The sequence below is a fragment of the Pomacea canaliculata genome, linkage group LG7 (genome assembly GCF_003073045.1).
Source record: "Pomacea canaliculata isolate SZHN2017 linkage group LG7, ASM307304v1, whole genome shotgun sequence".
NCBI classification, from domain to species: domain Eukaryota; kingdom Metazoa; phylum Mollusca; class Gastropoda; order Architaenioglossa; family Ampullariidae; genus Pomacea; species Pomacea canaliculata.
This window is the reverse complement of record NC_037596.1, coordinates 18,631,039-18,647,258: the sequence shown is the minus strand read 5'-3', so window position 1 is coordinate 18,647,258 and position 16,220 is coordinate 18,631,039. Positions and strand designations below refer to the sequence as shown.

The following is a 16,220-nucleotide window of genomic DNA, read 5'->3' as shown; positions in this document are numbered from 1 at the left end:
CAGGTCAGTAAGAGCTCCTGTGTGTGTTAGTGCGTAGTACAGTCAGCGGGAGAAGCCAAAGGCCGGAGTTCAAGTTTGGAGTCGTTGCTGGGAAGGGGTTAGTTTGAGTTAAAAGTTCGTGAGGGTCAAATCGGTTTGGAGTACAGATGACAATATAGATGATCCCCGACTACAGATGGCGCCCTTGTTTCAGGCCTGACGTCACAGGCCTTTCTGAGCTTGCCCGACATCCACCAGGTGGAGTGTAGTGGCGAGCCCTTAACCCCGGATGTAGACTTGCTGACGATGGTGTTGTACAGGCTGACCGACAACAAAGAACTTGGCTACGCACTGGTCAAGGACAGGAAGTGCTCCACCACCGACACCTACGTGGCGTGTCACATCGACAGTGGCGACCCCAGGCGGACGAAGCTGGTGGCCTTAGTGTACGATTTGGCTGCGGGTGAGTCGCGCGCATACGGGTGCAACATGTCGGTGAACGTCGTCAAGTGGCAGGTGCAGACACTGTCGTGGTCCATCGTTCTTCACCAGGCCGGTGAGTATCCCCTAGCTCACGTGACGTCTCTGTCTCGTAATTAACTTTACCTGTCCTGTGTCTCTAGTCGCACATCGCCTACCTCCGCAATTCTCTTCGCGTCTTGTGAACAATACCTCACCGTCCACATCACGTGACTACCACCTGGGTAACCTTGTCACGTGACCAATAGCTCTAATCAGGGTCACAAATGATGGTCATTTCTTATCACGTGACTTGTCCAGGAAGCAGCTCAGATGGTTACAGTATGTGACCGACTGCTGTCACGCTCACCTGTACAAAATTCCTACATCCATGACACGTGACACAAGACACACGCAGAAAATCTGCAGGTCGACCAAGAAATTCTTCAAACGGGTGTAATGCTTAACATGGACTCCTGGGACCTCATCTTCCTAAATAGTTTGTTTTGGAAGTAGACGTACTATTCGGTGGGGTGGACTCGTGTGGTTTTCATGTTCAGTCCACCTTGGAGCATCTGTAGTCACCCATCTTGCTATTTCTTGATTGTGGTGGATTTTTTCGGGAATAGTTGATTTTTACTCTGCTATAGGTGAGCCGTGGTTAGAGTAACATTATGTGACATGTTTATAGTCCACAGGTATGATAGCTGTGTAAAGTTTACCTTTGTGTCCTGACTGTCTGTCACGTGTAAATACATCCACACTCTATAGACGCACCATCTACATTGTGTCTTCACTGATGCTGTAAACAAGTAGTTCTGTAGTCCACCTGTACTTTGCAGACAGGGTTTCTGTGTAGTGTAGCTGTACATTGTATGTGTGACATGTGACATCACACATACACACATCATCTGCGACAAGCTTCATCCATTCGAGTCTCAGCTGTAGGCCTCGTTACGGGAGGTGATAATGTCACGTGACACTCTGGGGGCAAGAAGCGTCTAATCGCATATTCTGATGAACTGTTCCTTTGAGAGGAGAGAGCCAGGATGTGGGTGGTGGGGTGCAGGGGTCGAGGGAGGGTGTAGACAACACACAGCTGCACAGCCAGCGCCAGCGATCCTCATCCATGCCAACAACAACTCGTGTATCCAGGCTCGCCATTGGCACGCCAGTGGAAGGCACTACAGAGTGGTGGCTGTGGCAGTTTTATGGAAACTACTTCTGATCACCGCAGCTCTCCAGAAACCAGCTGTCATAAACGGCAGCTGTTATTACGGCAACTGCAGCTGTAACAGAAATGAGAGGCTGCTACCCACTGGTTCAGACTGGAGAATGATAGCTTGCAGCTGTAACTGTAAACTGTTCGTCATTTATTGTTGTTTACCGTTAGAAAAGCACTAAGTAGCGATGAAATGGATTGGTATGAGGAGAAGGGAGGTGTGTGAAGTAGGGTGGGGGGAACTGTTGATGTTAGGACTCGCGATCGAGTGTCATGTGCACAGAACTGTGTCTAAGCTGTCGATTTAGCTCGGGATTAATGGCTGGCTGAGCGAGTGGGGTCCACATGCATTTCGGGGAGGGGAGTAGTCGCAGCCCGCTGTTAATAATAAATGTCCTTTGTCGGGGAACCATGACACGAGTCGCTGCCCTTGCCTTGGTGGCTGAGGTGTGGCATAACGGATGTCATGACGTCATCAGCCGGTACAAACGGGTGGCAGGGCCTTTGTAGTCAGTTCCGGGGTACATCCTGTTTGACGATTACATACTTGGGACTGTAAGCATCTCCTTACCTGGTGCAAACCTCATTGTAATTGTCTCAGGTGCGGGGCAGCATTTTAAAATACCAAGCTACTACAGCAAATGATCGATGATGATTGATCTCACCAGTCAGCTTCGGGTGTGCATGCGGGTGTCAAAGTACGGCGATGATATCCTTACTGACATATACTCAGTTTGATTTATTTACTATTTATTTTCTTTAGTCAAGTGGAAAGACGAGTCTCGTGTAATCCTTCCTCTAAAATTTAAATTGGTTTTTTACAGTTTAGAGGATGGAGTGAAATGTGACGACTGCCGTGATGTTGTCGAAGACTTTGGAGTATGGACGGCGTTAGCTGCTTAGACATTGTGAGGCGGCCATTTCACACAGCATAAAGTAGTGCCAGTTAATTCCCATACGAGCTTTAGCCGAGAGACAGTTCAGTGATGATCCCTTGAAGTATAGATTTAATTCACTTAAATTACGGTAAGGGTGAATGGTCCTCTTCCCTCCCCTCCCCCACGCTAACCTTTCCCTTCCACCACAGGGCCCTGACAGGGGAGACAGTGCAAGCAGGTCCTTGATCCCTTCTCCTCTCCCTGGAGAATCCCTGGCTTTGGGATGTAATTTGGCTGCCAGTGCTTGTGGCCGTTTCCTTTGCTTCATTACGGTGTTTCAATGCGTGTGCCGTTCTGCTGGTTACCAGCTCTCAAACTGCAGGCCTGGGGGGCAATCTCCATTTTGTGACCAGTCCCCCAGGACAAGTCTTTCAATACATGCGTGCGCGCGCACACACACACACACACACTCACATTCACACACATTCACACACACACACACACACACACTCTCGCATTCATACACACATTCACACACCCCACACATCAAGCCCCGCATACCTTCTCCTCAGTTGATTACTCGAGAACCATGGAAATCATTCTATTATAAAACTTTTTCTCATTCAGCCATTTTTAAAAACTGTTTATAATATTGAAAGAAAAAAAACCACTGGCTTGTCTTTTGTGGTCGATTTCGATTTCATCTCGCGGCCTCGCGACACAGAAGCTATATAGCGCCATGCTCATCGATCATGCCGACAGTAAGGGGATGCAACTGTTTATTCGCATCTGACTTTCCGCGCTAAGGGAAGTAACTCGTGTTCCCGACCAGTGGAGCTCTAGTCAGCAGTACAATCGCCATGATGGCTGCACGGCTGGCAACACTTGTTTCCGTCACTCTGGCTCTTGTGTGGATTCCGATGTCGGTTCAAGCCGAGACCTTTTCATCAGGTATGTCGTCAGCGACGAGCGTTCACATTGTTATCAGTTGTTTGTTCAGAGAGACAGTTTTATTGGCGACGACCAGTGCGCTGATGTGGAGTCAGGTGTAGTTGAGGGCAAAGCTAAGTTAATGACGCTGTTGCTTGCCTTTTTGCGCACGGCACATTTCAAAGAAATAAGTTTCCATGTTATGATTTGATTTTCAAATATTACACAGATACCATTTTCTGGAACTGTTGTTAAGATGATAGTATGAGTAAACATAGAATGTTAGGTTGTTGACATTTGTACAGCTTGATGCATCTTTTGTTTTTTAAAAAAGTGGTGATGACACAGACGATGCTAGTCAGTTGAGGGCATTGATGAGAGGAATGACTCGGGAGGGTAACGGTATGCAATGTGTTCCCTTCGTTGCAGGCCTAACATCTCGACTTTTTTTGGGCTTCAGCGACATTTACGAAGTGACATGCGACAGTGACACGCTTCCACCCGAACTGGATACCTTCTCCATCGTTCTCTTTCGGGTGGGCAGTGACAAGGTGCTGGGTCACGCCAACCTCAAGAAGCGCGAGTGCTCAACTGCCGACAGTTTCGTGTCCTGCACTGTGGCCGAGGGTGACACCAAAAACAACAATATCCGAATCTTGATCTCTGACCTTGCTGACGGCGAGTCGCTGGTGTTCGGGTGCAACCTGACGGCCATGACCTCGGGAGGGATTATTCGCTATTTCACGTGGACACACAGATTGACGCACTCAAGTAAGATGACTCTTGTCAGGGTCCCCGCGAGCTTGTTGGTAGTCCTCTGACTTAGCAGTCTGCTAATGGGAGGCTTAAGTTGTCTCCCGGCCCCAGACCAAGTGACCCGCCTTGATCACCATGTCTGGCTGGCTAGCTGCGTGGCTGTCTCCTCTACGTGTGAACGTTTCTACCCTTCAGCTGTGTTTGCTCTTTCACTTGCATTATCATACAAATATTGAAGAATGCGGATATTCTTTTTTCTGTCTATATTTCTGACGCGCGCGCTCTGGGGCACATTCCCTCCTCATCCACCCACTCAGTGGAGTTATTGTCCATCTACCCTCCTACCCTTATTCCTCGGTGTGTGCATTTAGCTGTTAATATTGCTGTCATATTGCAGTAGCCGCCATGTAAGGCCGAGTTTTCAAACCTCGTGATTTTTGTTGTGGTATACCGTGCTGGCTTCAGAGAGAGGCTATGGCCACCACAGCTCGCTGTTATAACCTCACCCGATAGCCGCGACTCCTTTAGGGGATGTGACTTAAGCCGCCGCTAAGCTGCAAGGGAGGCAACTGGCGCGGCTTTACCAGCATCACAACGAGTCAGACTATGGCTAGTGGCAGGAGGGTGTATACACCATCATGGCTGCCAGCTGCTGTCTCCTGCTGATGCTCATCTCTGTGTCTCTGGTCACTGACTGCTTCTGGGTGGTCGCCGAGGGCCAGTTGCCGGCCAACGGTATGTATATTGTGGTTTTTCCTCTCGCGATGCAGGAAGCAAGCCCCCGGCCATTACTTTGCACACGGCACTCATGCTGTCCGTGTACTGCGGGGCGCAGGTTGTTGACGCTGAAACTTTAACCTAAACTAATCTCTTTTGGCTTAGTTATTATGCTATTCCGTCTTGTTGAAGAAGGGTAGCCTAGTCATACTTTGTGTGCTGCCAGGCGTGGCAAATCCTAACAGCTTTAGTGGATGATTAGCTGTCGTTACACCAGTGACTGTCGCCCTCGTCGTGATACCTCGACACGTAGTCAGCTTTTTTAACCTGTCCCTGTCTAAGAAACGCCGCTTACAATATCGACCTCAGGGCGTCGATTTAATGAATATAACATTTATGCATCCAGTGAGAGCAAATCCTACCTGGTTATTCTTTCCTTCAGGTTTGTCTTCTAGGCGTTTTCTGGGATTGCAAGACATCCACGAAGTGGAGTGTAGCGGGCAAAGTTTGCACACCGAGCTCGATTTGCTGACCATGGTGTTCTACGAGGTAACGAGTGACGAAACACTTGGTTTTGTCAACCATGGCAAGCGCGAGTGCACGGCGGCGCACGTGTTTGTCTCCTGTGACGTTGACGACAGAGATGCGAGAAGAACTCGCCTGAAAGCTTTGATCTCGGATCTCGCCGAGGGAGAGTCGAGGGCTTATGGATGTAATATTACCGCTGTCGGCACCCGCGGCCGATCGAAACTTCTTTCCTGGACAATTTCGATTCATCAGATCAGTGAGTAATCAGAAAATATGGATCTTTTTGAAAGCTGTAGACTCAGCTTTTGTAATTACTAAGGATGTTTTTTAAAACTTTTTTATATTTCATTATCCATTTCATCACTGTTTACTTTTCTGTCTTTAAAAAAAAAAACACGGTTAAAGATTTAATTTAAAGTTCTTGCTTTCCTCCTCTTTCTTCTAGAATGTCTGAATGTGTGTCTGCCTGCCTGTCTGCTTCTCTTTTCGTGTTACTCTCTCACTCTCTTGAATTGAATCGTAGATTCGCTCGATATCTTCATCTCGCGATGATAACTATCATAATCATCTATCTTGTTTCATCGTTTTCATTCTCTGTTATTTCGCGACCCTTAAAAATCGTCATTGTCATCACAGTCACCTCTTTTTTGTCTTCTTCCTTTAATTAGCGATGCTAACGCTAATTGGAGATGCTAGCGCCGAGGGAAGAACACGTTCACACCGGGTCTTCCTAATTGGTGCAGTGAGAACTCCTTGTCATGCTGAATGTCCAATCACCAAGCGTTTTGAAACGTGTTATTCCTGGCATCCTTTTTTTTTTTTTTTTTGCACACCCGATCGTTGCTGTGCAATTTCGCCGTGATCGATAGAGACAGCGCCAATACTGATTACGGCGGAATTCAGGGGCTATAACTACTTCTCACTTACGATTGAATCGACAAAGGGGAATGCACTCTGGAGTTTCTGTGCTTTGGCCTAGAAATGAAAGCAGTGGAGAGGTTTGCGAGAGTAACTGCCGTCGCCATGATGGTTGTGCCACTCACAATGTTCAAGACGGTCGTCCTCGCTGTTGTCGTCACGTCGTTGTCCTCGGCTAACGTTCAGCAAGAAACGCAAGGTAAGTGCTTTGTACCTGTGTAGTGTGTAGTCTCGCTGCTTACATATTCGATAATAAATTGTCACAAGTGATCGGGGCTGTGTGAGCTATCGGCAGTTGGTAGCGGCAGGTAGCGACAGAAGCTGTTTACCCACAGGCATGAGGCATGCGGTGTGCTGGGGTGCGATCGTCGTTTTATATCCAGTCTGTGAAGCGCCTTTATAACGGTCTTTCCACACACAGAACTGGTCAGTAGCTGCAGTTGCATTATTAATCACTTACACGTCAGCTGCCCTGTAGGAGAGTTTATTTTCAGTGCACACTAAGCACCGGTGATAAATGAAATGGAAGGGACGTGAACACGTCCACAAACACCTGGCTTACCGCCAGGTAGGTTAAGGTTCAGGCTGCTTCGATTATGGAATAGTCTGTGGTATTAAAGGAAGACAAAACATTTAATTATTTTCCAATTATTTTGTGCTTTAAATTATAATATTATTCTTAGATTTCGTCCTCCTATTTCTTGTTCTTTATTATCCTCGTTCGTCTTCTATTCATCCACCCGAAGGGTAGCTACTGTTTTCTTGTGTGGTCAGTAGTTTTCTCCACCGTCCAATACTTTTATCTAACGACAACTCCTAATATTTCAGGCTTGTCGTCTGGTCTGTTCCTCACGTTCGACAACATCCACCGAGTGGTGTGCAGTGGAGCGAGCCTGGAGGCCGATGTTGACGTCATGGCTATGGTGCTGTACCGGGTGGCGGACGACCGGGTACTTGCTTACGTCAACCAGGCCAAACAGGAGTGCACCACGTCCGAGTTGTTTGTGTCGTGTGACGTGGACACCACGGACTCCAAGCGCAGTCGTCTGAGTGTTTTGATTTCGGACTTGGCGGAGGGCGAGACTCGCACCTTAGGTTGTAACATTTCCACCATCGCCGCGGGTGGGCGTTTCCGCACCCTGTCATGGCGCATCGTGCTTCGGCAAGCCAGTAAGGATCAACACAGAAAGTCAACAACCACCTTCTTCATATTCTTCATCACATGAAAGTCAACAAATATAATTTTTTATCATCATCATCTTCTTTCTCACGCAGCCTCACTTTAAATGTCAACTGTTTGGTTAAAATAACCTTGGAATGTTTTTGTCGTTGTCATACATGCATCACATGTATACTGTACGGGTCTCGTGATGATTTCCTGGCACTGACCTCGGATTTCTAGACTGGCTAAAATGTCTTCCATTTGGCTGACTGTAACACCGCTTTCGCTTCTGTACACGAGACCGTGCCTTCAGCACAGTGCTGCCATCTATGCACGAGATAAGTCCCTGAAAACCACTCCCATTCTCTTGCTTTCGCCTCATTTAGCATCTTCACCCAGGCGTTGGCGCTGGGCTGCTGTCCTTAATGGGAAATAACTCGGGAGCACCAGCCTACGCCGACCGCAAAGGGAAGGAACTCCGCGGCCGCGCTTTTGTCCGCATTGCAAAATCCGGTCGGGGTTGTGCATGGAGGAAAACAATTCGCCATCATGGCTGCCCAGTCCTCCAGGTCATACATTTGTGCGAATTTTATCTGCCTGCTTGTATTGTTTCTTCCTTCGGCGGCAAGTTCTGGTATGTAGACAGAGTTGTCATTTCTTGTCGGTACCCGACTAGCAGTACTGGGGTAGACGGATTATGCTTAGCCTCGCTGCACACATATGGCCGGACCCACGTAGCGGGCTCTTTCCAACTGATTCGTTTTTCTGCTGCAAGCATCTGTCCTTAGGATGTTATTCAGGACAGACTGTGTGTTTGTGTGTGTGAACGCTGTCTTTATCTCGGGGTATCCAACCACACTCTTAGGTGAATTTAAGAGCCAAGCTAGTAATTAAACAAGCTTATGTCGCCAGAGTAACGGTAGTTCCGAGCTTTGTTGCGAGGGTAGAGTGTGGAATTGTCAGATAGGTTTGGATCAGAAGACCTCGTGTTCTTACATTTCAGTAGATTATGGTCTGGGGAAAGTTTTCTTATTGAAGGGGGGATGTTGTAACAGCGAAAGGAGATTTCTGTAACAAACATTTTGTTTGTCAACTGACTAGATAGCTGAAACTATTCTAGAATGGGTGTTATGGGAGTGGTCACATATTTGATAAACAAAATGGATGAGGAAATAGGGTTGTTCAGGATTGGAAGGGGTGTGAGTGAGATGATACAACATTAAAGCTCAGTTATAAACGGCGATAGAGGACAAATTGCTAGTGTGATAGAAATCATTGGTTTGAGACGAAGTTGATTGAATAATGTGTTATTTAATAACTAACACTTTGTGAGTGCGGTGAGATCAATAATGGAACTTTTGGGGGAGCCCAATCGTTTAATAGATAAGGCTACTCGGGGAGTTCAAGTTCTGGGGATATTGCAGAACTCAGTCTGGGGAGCCAAGTAGTTTAGATAATGATGTTATTTTAGGACTGAGAGTTGAGGGCGGGGAGTGCTTCAGGTGATGGGACTGTTGCAGGACTGACAGTTCATTCGTTCCGAGGCTTGCCGCACGTGCAGGAGGTGCGTTGCTCTGGACACAGTTTGCCCTCGGACACAGATCTCTTCTCTATGCTCGTGTTCGACGCGGGTCAGCAGAGCGTTCTGGCTGTGGCCAACCTTAAGAAACGAGAATGTTCCACGTCACAGACCTTCACGTCCTGCGACCTAGGTCACGAGGACTCCAAGCAGGACGCGCTGAGGGTCTTGGTGGTGGACCTCAAGGAGGGCGAGACGAGGAATGTATGGATGTAATTTGTCTGTTCTGGCTGAAGGCGGCCGCCGCTTTGAAGTCTTGTCCTGGTCTGTAGTCGTGCATTTTGTGAGTGAGTATCCACGCCCTCAGTCTTCTACTGCTTGTCTCGTCTTCTTCTTCTAGTCTTTATCTTCGTTTGTCTACATGTCTACTACTTAGTCTTAGACCTTTGCATACATATCTGAAATTCTTCAGTCGATACTGTCTGTCTTTCTGTCTGTCTCCATTTCCAATACACCAGTCATTATCTTTTTTCGACATCTGTCTTCATATTTCATTTGCTGCATTTTTCCGTTTATTGCGTCCAATCTTCCGGTGAAGCAACAGGTCTCCCGTGCCAGCCCCTCACTGTGTAGAGGGAGGATAAGCACTCACCTCACCGCATCTTCCTCCCGCCCCACCCCATCCACTGCCCCACCCCTAAGCCAGTGTCGCAAGTTGAAGTGTATCGATCGCCGTGCCCGTGTAGGTACACGGGATAAGTACAGCTCTTCCCTCGGCCTGCCTGTATCCTGTTTCCACAGTGTCAAGAGTAAGGTATTGATCTTGGCTGCCAGCATTTGCATGCGATAGGTCTTTCACAGTCCAACCAGCACTCCTCCAGCACTCCTCCACTCTCCCCTCCCTCTCTCATCCCTGGCTGCCCGATTATCGTGCTCATAGTGTGTGGAGGAGGGGCACGAGGCTGTAACACCGCTTATCCTCCATTTCCAATGTTTTCTGGAGGGGGAAGGAGAAAGGGAGGGAGGAAAAACCTTGCTTTGAATTGCGGAGCCGTTGCTTCCTGATCTTGTATCCCCTAACAACTGTCCAGTTTCCTGGAGACTGGGAGATAATCGTCTTATACGCGCTCGTTTCAAGGGAAACAACTCTTATCGCGACGTCGTCTCAAGAAAGCCGCAAGGGGAGCGAACTCTCTAAAACATTTTGCTGCTGGCTGTGATGTGTTGGAGACAGGGTGGCCGCCATGATTTGCAGGATGGAGCGGCCACTTCTGCTGCTGGCAACAGTTGTCTGCTGCTGTGTAGGACTGGCGCAGGCCAGACAAGTGGGTATGTGACCTTTTGTAGTCTACTGACCCTTGTTTCTGTCCTTCGCTTGGTTTGATGCCAGTCGCGATGCTTTCTCGCGGCGAGGTTAGACTAGTCTCGGCATCGTCAGTCGAGGGCTTACTTTTGCGCACGACACTCTGTCAGCATCAGTTAGGCAACAGCAGTAGCTCACAGTAGCCACAAATAGTGGGAGGTGTTTTGGAGTCAGTCGTTTCCTCTTGTAGTTTATATTTGACACAGATACCTTCGCTGTCTCGCAGTCAATGAGTATTTATTCTAAGGTATTAAATGTCGAGCAAAATGATTTGAAGAGGATGAGTAGGGTTCCTTGCGGTTAGTAAGAACGTTTAAGAAGTTAATAAGAAGCATGAGACAAGCATGTTGACATTTCCACTTGCAGGCCTGACATCGAATTACTTTCGAGGCTTCCATCATATTCAGGAAGTGTTGTGCACGGGTGAACCACTCCCACCTGACTCGGATCTGCTTTCCATGGTTATGTTCGACTCTCACCACAAGAACCTTGTGGCTGTGGTCAACCTTCGCAAGCGTGAGTGCTTCACGTCTCACAGCTTCATTTCCTGTGAGATCCACGACACCGACTCCAGGAGAACCAGGCTGCGAGCCCTGGTCCTTGACCTCCCAGAAGGTCAGGCGCGCGTCTTTGGCTGTAACCTGACGACCCTGGCGGCGGGAGGGCTGACCAATATTGTCACGTGGTCTCTTGTTGTTACTGGAGCTAGTAAGTTGTAGACCATTGCACACGCAGGACGCGTTTGAGCACTCGTGCTCTCTCTCCTCTCTGTCTCACACACACACACACACAACCATACGCACACAAACACACACACATAGCGAACAGAGAGAGAGAAACGAGGACAGCATGGAGAGTCGCAGCACATTGCCCATTCATAGTTTTGCTTAAATACTTTTGTTCCCTGAATAATACACTGATCTGTGCGATCGAAGTTTCATGTAAAAAGAAGAGGTTTTCTTTGTTAATTTTTTTTCTTAATTAGCTTGACTTATTACTGACTTTACCTATATCTTTATCAGTTTCATTATCCATTTCTTCTACAACTCGTCTTTCTCTCTGTGTTATCTCTGTGTTATCTCTCAGCCCATCGTGTTATCGAAATGCAGACGATCATTTGGTCTTCGTTTTCAGGCTGTTGCCTGCGGTTTTTTTTTTTTTTCCGTGTTTCCATCTGTGACGAGTACCTAGTCAAAAAGACACTATCTTACCAAATAACCCTCGGTTGTTTATCAGAAACCTTAGTCCACGTGCATATGGGTTTTCTTCACTGCACGTGCGTGTGTGTTCAATGCTGTGAATTGTTCGACGCTAGCCCTCGTCATCAAGGGGCGCAACTCTGCATTGCTAACCCTGCTGGCAAGGGAAATAACCGGGTTCATGTTGGGTGTTGGCTAGTTGACTCTGGTTGACACTGGTTGACTCTGGCAGGGGTAGGAGGAACACTTTGGGAGGATGTCTTGCTTGTCGTGTTGGGCCAGTGCTGGTGGTGGTCCTAGCAACCATCTTGGTGCCGCTGACCACAGCACGTGTGTCGCAGTCAGGTACGCGGTTTGACTTGTAGAGGGATGAGGATGGAATAATTTGGGTCATGAACCACACAACTCGCCATTTTGTCGCATTTCAAGGGTCAGGAGGGAAGTAAGTGTGTGTGTGGTTGTGGAATGTGTATGCACAGAGAGTTTACAAGCATTTCTGCAACAGCCTCCATGAAGTTTTGAGTAAAGTGAGAAGTTAACAGCCTTGCACTGTTAATATTACTCGAATATATATTCCGTTTGTTATTACATCCCTTGTAACTCATTAATGGAGCCACTAGTAATAAAACTGGGGTCTACTTACAAATCCACAAGATGGCTGCTGTTTTGCTTCTTACTAGCGCCCGTTAGATGATCTGAATGCACAATGGTGTACGGGTATTGTAGTGCTTAATCTGTTGACCAGGATTAACATCAAGACCGTTTCAAGGCTTCTCAGAAATTCAGGAACTGGAGTGTTCTGGAAGTCCCTTGGAGTCCAATGCTGAAGTCATTTCACTGACGCTGTTCAGGGTGGAGGACCAGAGCTCGATGGCGGCATTTCTTCCTCGCACGAGCGAGTGTCTAACATCGGATGTCTTTGTTTCCTGTCTCATGAACGACCAAGATTCCAGACAGGCAAAGCTTCGGTTCTTACTGACCGACCTGGCTCCTGGACAGTCCAGAGCTTATGGATGTAACGTGACTAGTGTCCATCACGGTAGACAAGCCCGGATAAACACGTGGGTCCTAATCGTCGAAATTCCTAGTAAGTTGTTTGTCTACATGCCTTTTTATTTTTATTTGTTTGTAATGGCGATCGCAAACAAATTTGAGTGCTTTTGTCTGATAATCCCAGTATATTTTCAGAAACTTGTATTTAGTCCATGTGAATGGTCTTAGTCTTATTTCTGTGTCTGGGGTCAAAGGTCTGTGGTCCGGGTTTGAATCCAAGTACTGTGTGTGTAGTCTGTGACTGAGGTCGGAGGTCTGTGGTCTAAGGTCCAAGTACTGTGTGTATGTGTCTGGGGTCGGAGGTCTGGGGTCTAAGGTCCAAGTACTGTGTGTATGTGTCTGGGGTCGGAGGTCTGGGGTCTAAGGTCCAAGCACTGTGTGTGTGTAGTCGGTGGCTGGGGTCTACACCGGACTCTACTGTCGTCCCGTGTTTTCCTTGACCTTCTATCGTGAGAACACAGTACATTGATGGAGTGTGAAGGGCGACCGGTAATCGATTCTGCCTCCCTCACCTCTCCTGTCTCCTCACCGTCCTCTGGCACCGGCCTGCAAACTGCTGTTTAACTGTATCAGACCTTCCTGCCCAATCCGTGCGTGTAGTAATAACACTAAATGCTAGCAGGGCCCTAGTGCCGTCTTGACACGCGAACATGCGCAAGACAAGGAGACCGTGGCGTGTGGACCACTCATGAAGAAGCCAAGCTGTCTCCACCAACCACAGAATCTGTGAAAACGCTTCACTCAAGGGAGCTAACCGCGCTGTTGCGTACCATCACAAAAGACTGGCAGGCTGTGGGCGACAAGGGGAGGCAACTCTCACGACATAGCGCTGTGGCTTGTTTATGAGCCTGGAGTGTGAGGGCAGCGATGAGCAGACACACAGAGATCAGGCAGAGAGTGAGAGACGGTCGGCCATGATGAGTCTTCTGTCAACTTCCACCACCCTGCTTACGTCACTGCTTGTGGGCATTGCCCTCGCTGCCCCCGACACAGGTAAGATTTCATTATTCCCCCGGAATCATGTGTTCATTATGGGTGTACTAGAGTAACAACTCCACCATTGCTCGCTTGGCAGGTTAGCGTCCTGCAGATGTTAGTGGCAAGGTTGGTTCACATAGTTTCCACCCTAGTAACTGCTTGTCACTGGAGGGTCGGGTGGTTCTGAAGTGCCGGAGGCTTGTGTCTGACGCTAATGTTTGCTATGCCATCAGCGGTCCCTCGTTCATACAAAAAAAAAAAAAAAAAAAAAGCCCTGTCCTAGTGGCAGGTGATGTCCCAGGAAAATAGTGCATGAAATGTGGATATTGATCAAACTTGAGCCTGTAAAAGCCCTGTAATCCTCTGCCTCTCACTTGACACTTTTATGTCTGCACAGGTCTGAGAGCTCGACAGTTCCACCAGTCTTGGCACGTGCAGGAGGTGGAGTGCGGTGCCGGCGCCCTCCTGGCGGGGGCCGAGCTGCTGACCATCATCGTCTTTACTCCGGCCAACGACAGGGTCGTGGCATCGGTCAATGTGGCCAGCGGCAGGTGTCTCACCTCCGCACTATTTTCCTCCTGCGTCGTGGCGGAAGGAGACGCGCGTAAGACGGTGGTGCGGTCGCTGGTGGCGGAACTGTCCGAGGGGGAGTCGCGAGTGTTCGGCTGTAACGTCACGGTTGTGGTGCCAGGGGGTAGGCTTCAGACTGTCACGTGGCTCACCACTGTCACCCTCCCCAGTAAGTGTGAACCGTGCCGCGGGAGGGGTCAATACTTATTTAAATGTCTTGTGGACAGACGTCATCATCTGTTCCGCTTTGTATCATTTGTAAGTCTTCATCATCTCCTCTCAATCTTTTCTTTCTTCTTCGTTTTTATCGTCAATCCCTGTCTATATTTTTCTTGTTTATTTTTCTCATCCTCTTAAATTTTACAAAATCCAATTTCTCGGGCAAGAAAGGAGGGTAGACAAGCGACACATCATATTGAAGTAAACAACATTTTTTACAATGTAGTATTTTCATTTTTTAGGATTATGATTAACATAGTGGTTGCCACGACAACGTAAATCACCTTCTAAGTAGCTGACACTTTTTCCTCGGAGGGATTTTGAGAATGAAATAGCCGTAAATAAGAGAGATAACCCCGCCACACAAATGCTTGAGAAACGCAGCATCAGAGAAAATATTCGCGCAGATGACGATAGGGTTGATGTTGGTGGGAAACATGAGGTACAGGGCCGTGTGCAGCAAGCAGACGACAGAGAATATTGCCATTAATCGTATGTTACATTCATTTCATTGTTTACACAACAGTCCACTCCGAACAGTCCTGATAAAAGCTAGACCGTTTGGTCGGATTAATCTCATAGAATGTAGTCCATGTTTGTTGACGGTTTGAGTCTGGGTTAAAGTGCAATAAACTTTTGTTTTGGGTCCTCGCTGGTCGCGATGTGGTATCTGTAAGCAGCGAACCGGAAGAGCACAAAATTGTGATGTCAGCTGTAAACAGTGGATTGTCTCGTGTGACTGGCGGTGTGATGTGAAAATTAGACACTCAGGCAGACGAGTATATTGACTGTGGGCTGTCAAATCAGGTCTGATGAAAGTAGAACAAATTATTGTCATTGAACTCAATTAATTATTGTGTATGATTGTGTATATTGTCTGCTCATACTCAGTTTTTCGCCTTGGTTCTGTTTTTGTTCATAAACTTTCCCTCGAGACTTGCATAAAAACATTTCCAAGAACTGACGAGAATTGTGTAAACACCAATGCTTTGAGAAATTAATTAGAATGAAGGCACTTGTGTTCTTACCACCTCAGATTACTCTTTGATGTCGTCGGCAGGTGTTTGTATGTGCAGGTGCTACACCTCCACCCGTCACCTCGTGTATCTGTGACGTCACACACTCCAGCAGGCTCGCGCAATCTTGGCCACCCGTTTATCGGGTCAAAAAGCTGTTTTTTAAAAAAAATATATATTTTTTATTATTTCCGTTTATAGACAAAGATAGTTTCCTTCGTGGAATTACCGTTTGTACCATTTAGCTCTTCCGTTTGTAATATTCTTTACATGCTACTTGTCTACAGCTATTTACTTACATAAACAGCATCCCAAAGTACTACTTGTCTACAACTTTACATCACTGAATCCGTTGGTTTATTCCTTAATCGCTTTTGTGTCAAGTCGTTCACTTTATCTCCATCTCTGTACAAGTGCGGAATGCTGTATGCCTGTAAATCGAAGTATTGGGAAGGGTAGACTGTTGGTGAGGGGGGAGATGATAGCCGAGTGGTTAGAGGGCCGGCGTCTGACATGAGAGTAGCACAGCAAACTTCCCCCAGTCCACCCAGGTGGCGGCAACGGGTACCTGACTCCATAGACTGGCCTAGAGGGTTGGGAAGGTAAAGCACTTAAAAGTAGTACAAGGAGATGTAAAGCTGGCCCCAAGAAAAGTGAGTTCTGTAACGGCTGACACTGGTCATGGGATGAACCCTTGACCTTTCTTACTGTTGTTGATGAGTGCAAGGAGCTAGGTGTCTGCTGATGCCAGGAT

General features: G+C 47.6%; 1 protein-coding gene across 7 annotated transcripts in view; it reads left to right on the top strand.

The window, feature by feature from the left end:
* The window catches only part of LOC112568945, a 197,683-nt gene that overhangs the window by 151,261 nt on the left and 30,202 nt on the right, over window positions 1-16,220 (top strand). Inside the window, exons 1-3 of one of the 7 annotated variants that reach the window (XM_025246524.1) lie at window positions 6,001-6,586; window positions 7,216-7,557; window positions 10,798-11,139. The exons of 2 other annotated variants lie outside the window; for them this stretch is intronic. In XM_025246524.1, coding sequence (XP_025102309.1) covers window positions 6,451-6,586; window positions 7,216-7,557; window positions 10,798-11,139 — 820 coding nt within the window. In that variant the 5' untranslated portion in view covers window positions 6,001-6,450. Of the gene's footprint in view, window positions 1-3,393; window positions 3,490-3,897; window positions 4,240-6,000; window positions 6,587-7,215; window positions 7,558-10,797; window positions 11,140-16,220 lie in introns of those variants that run through there. 4 more of the 7 variants (XM_025246522.1, XM_025246523.1, XM_025246530.1 and 1 more) reach the window with 4 other exon arrangements.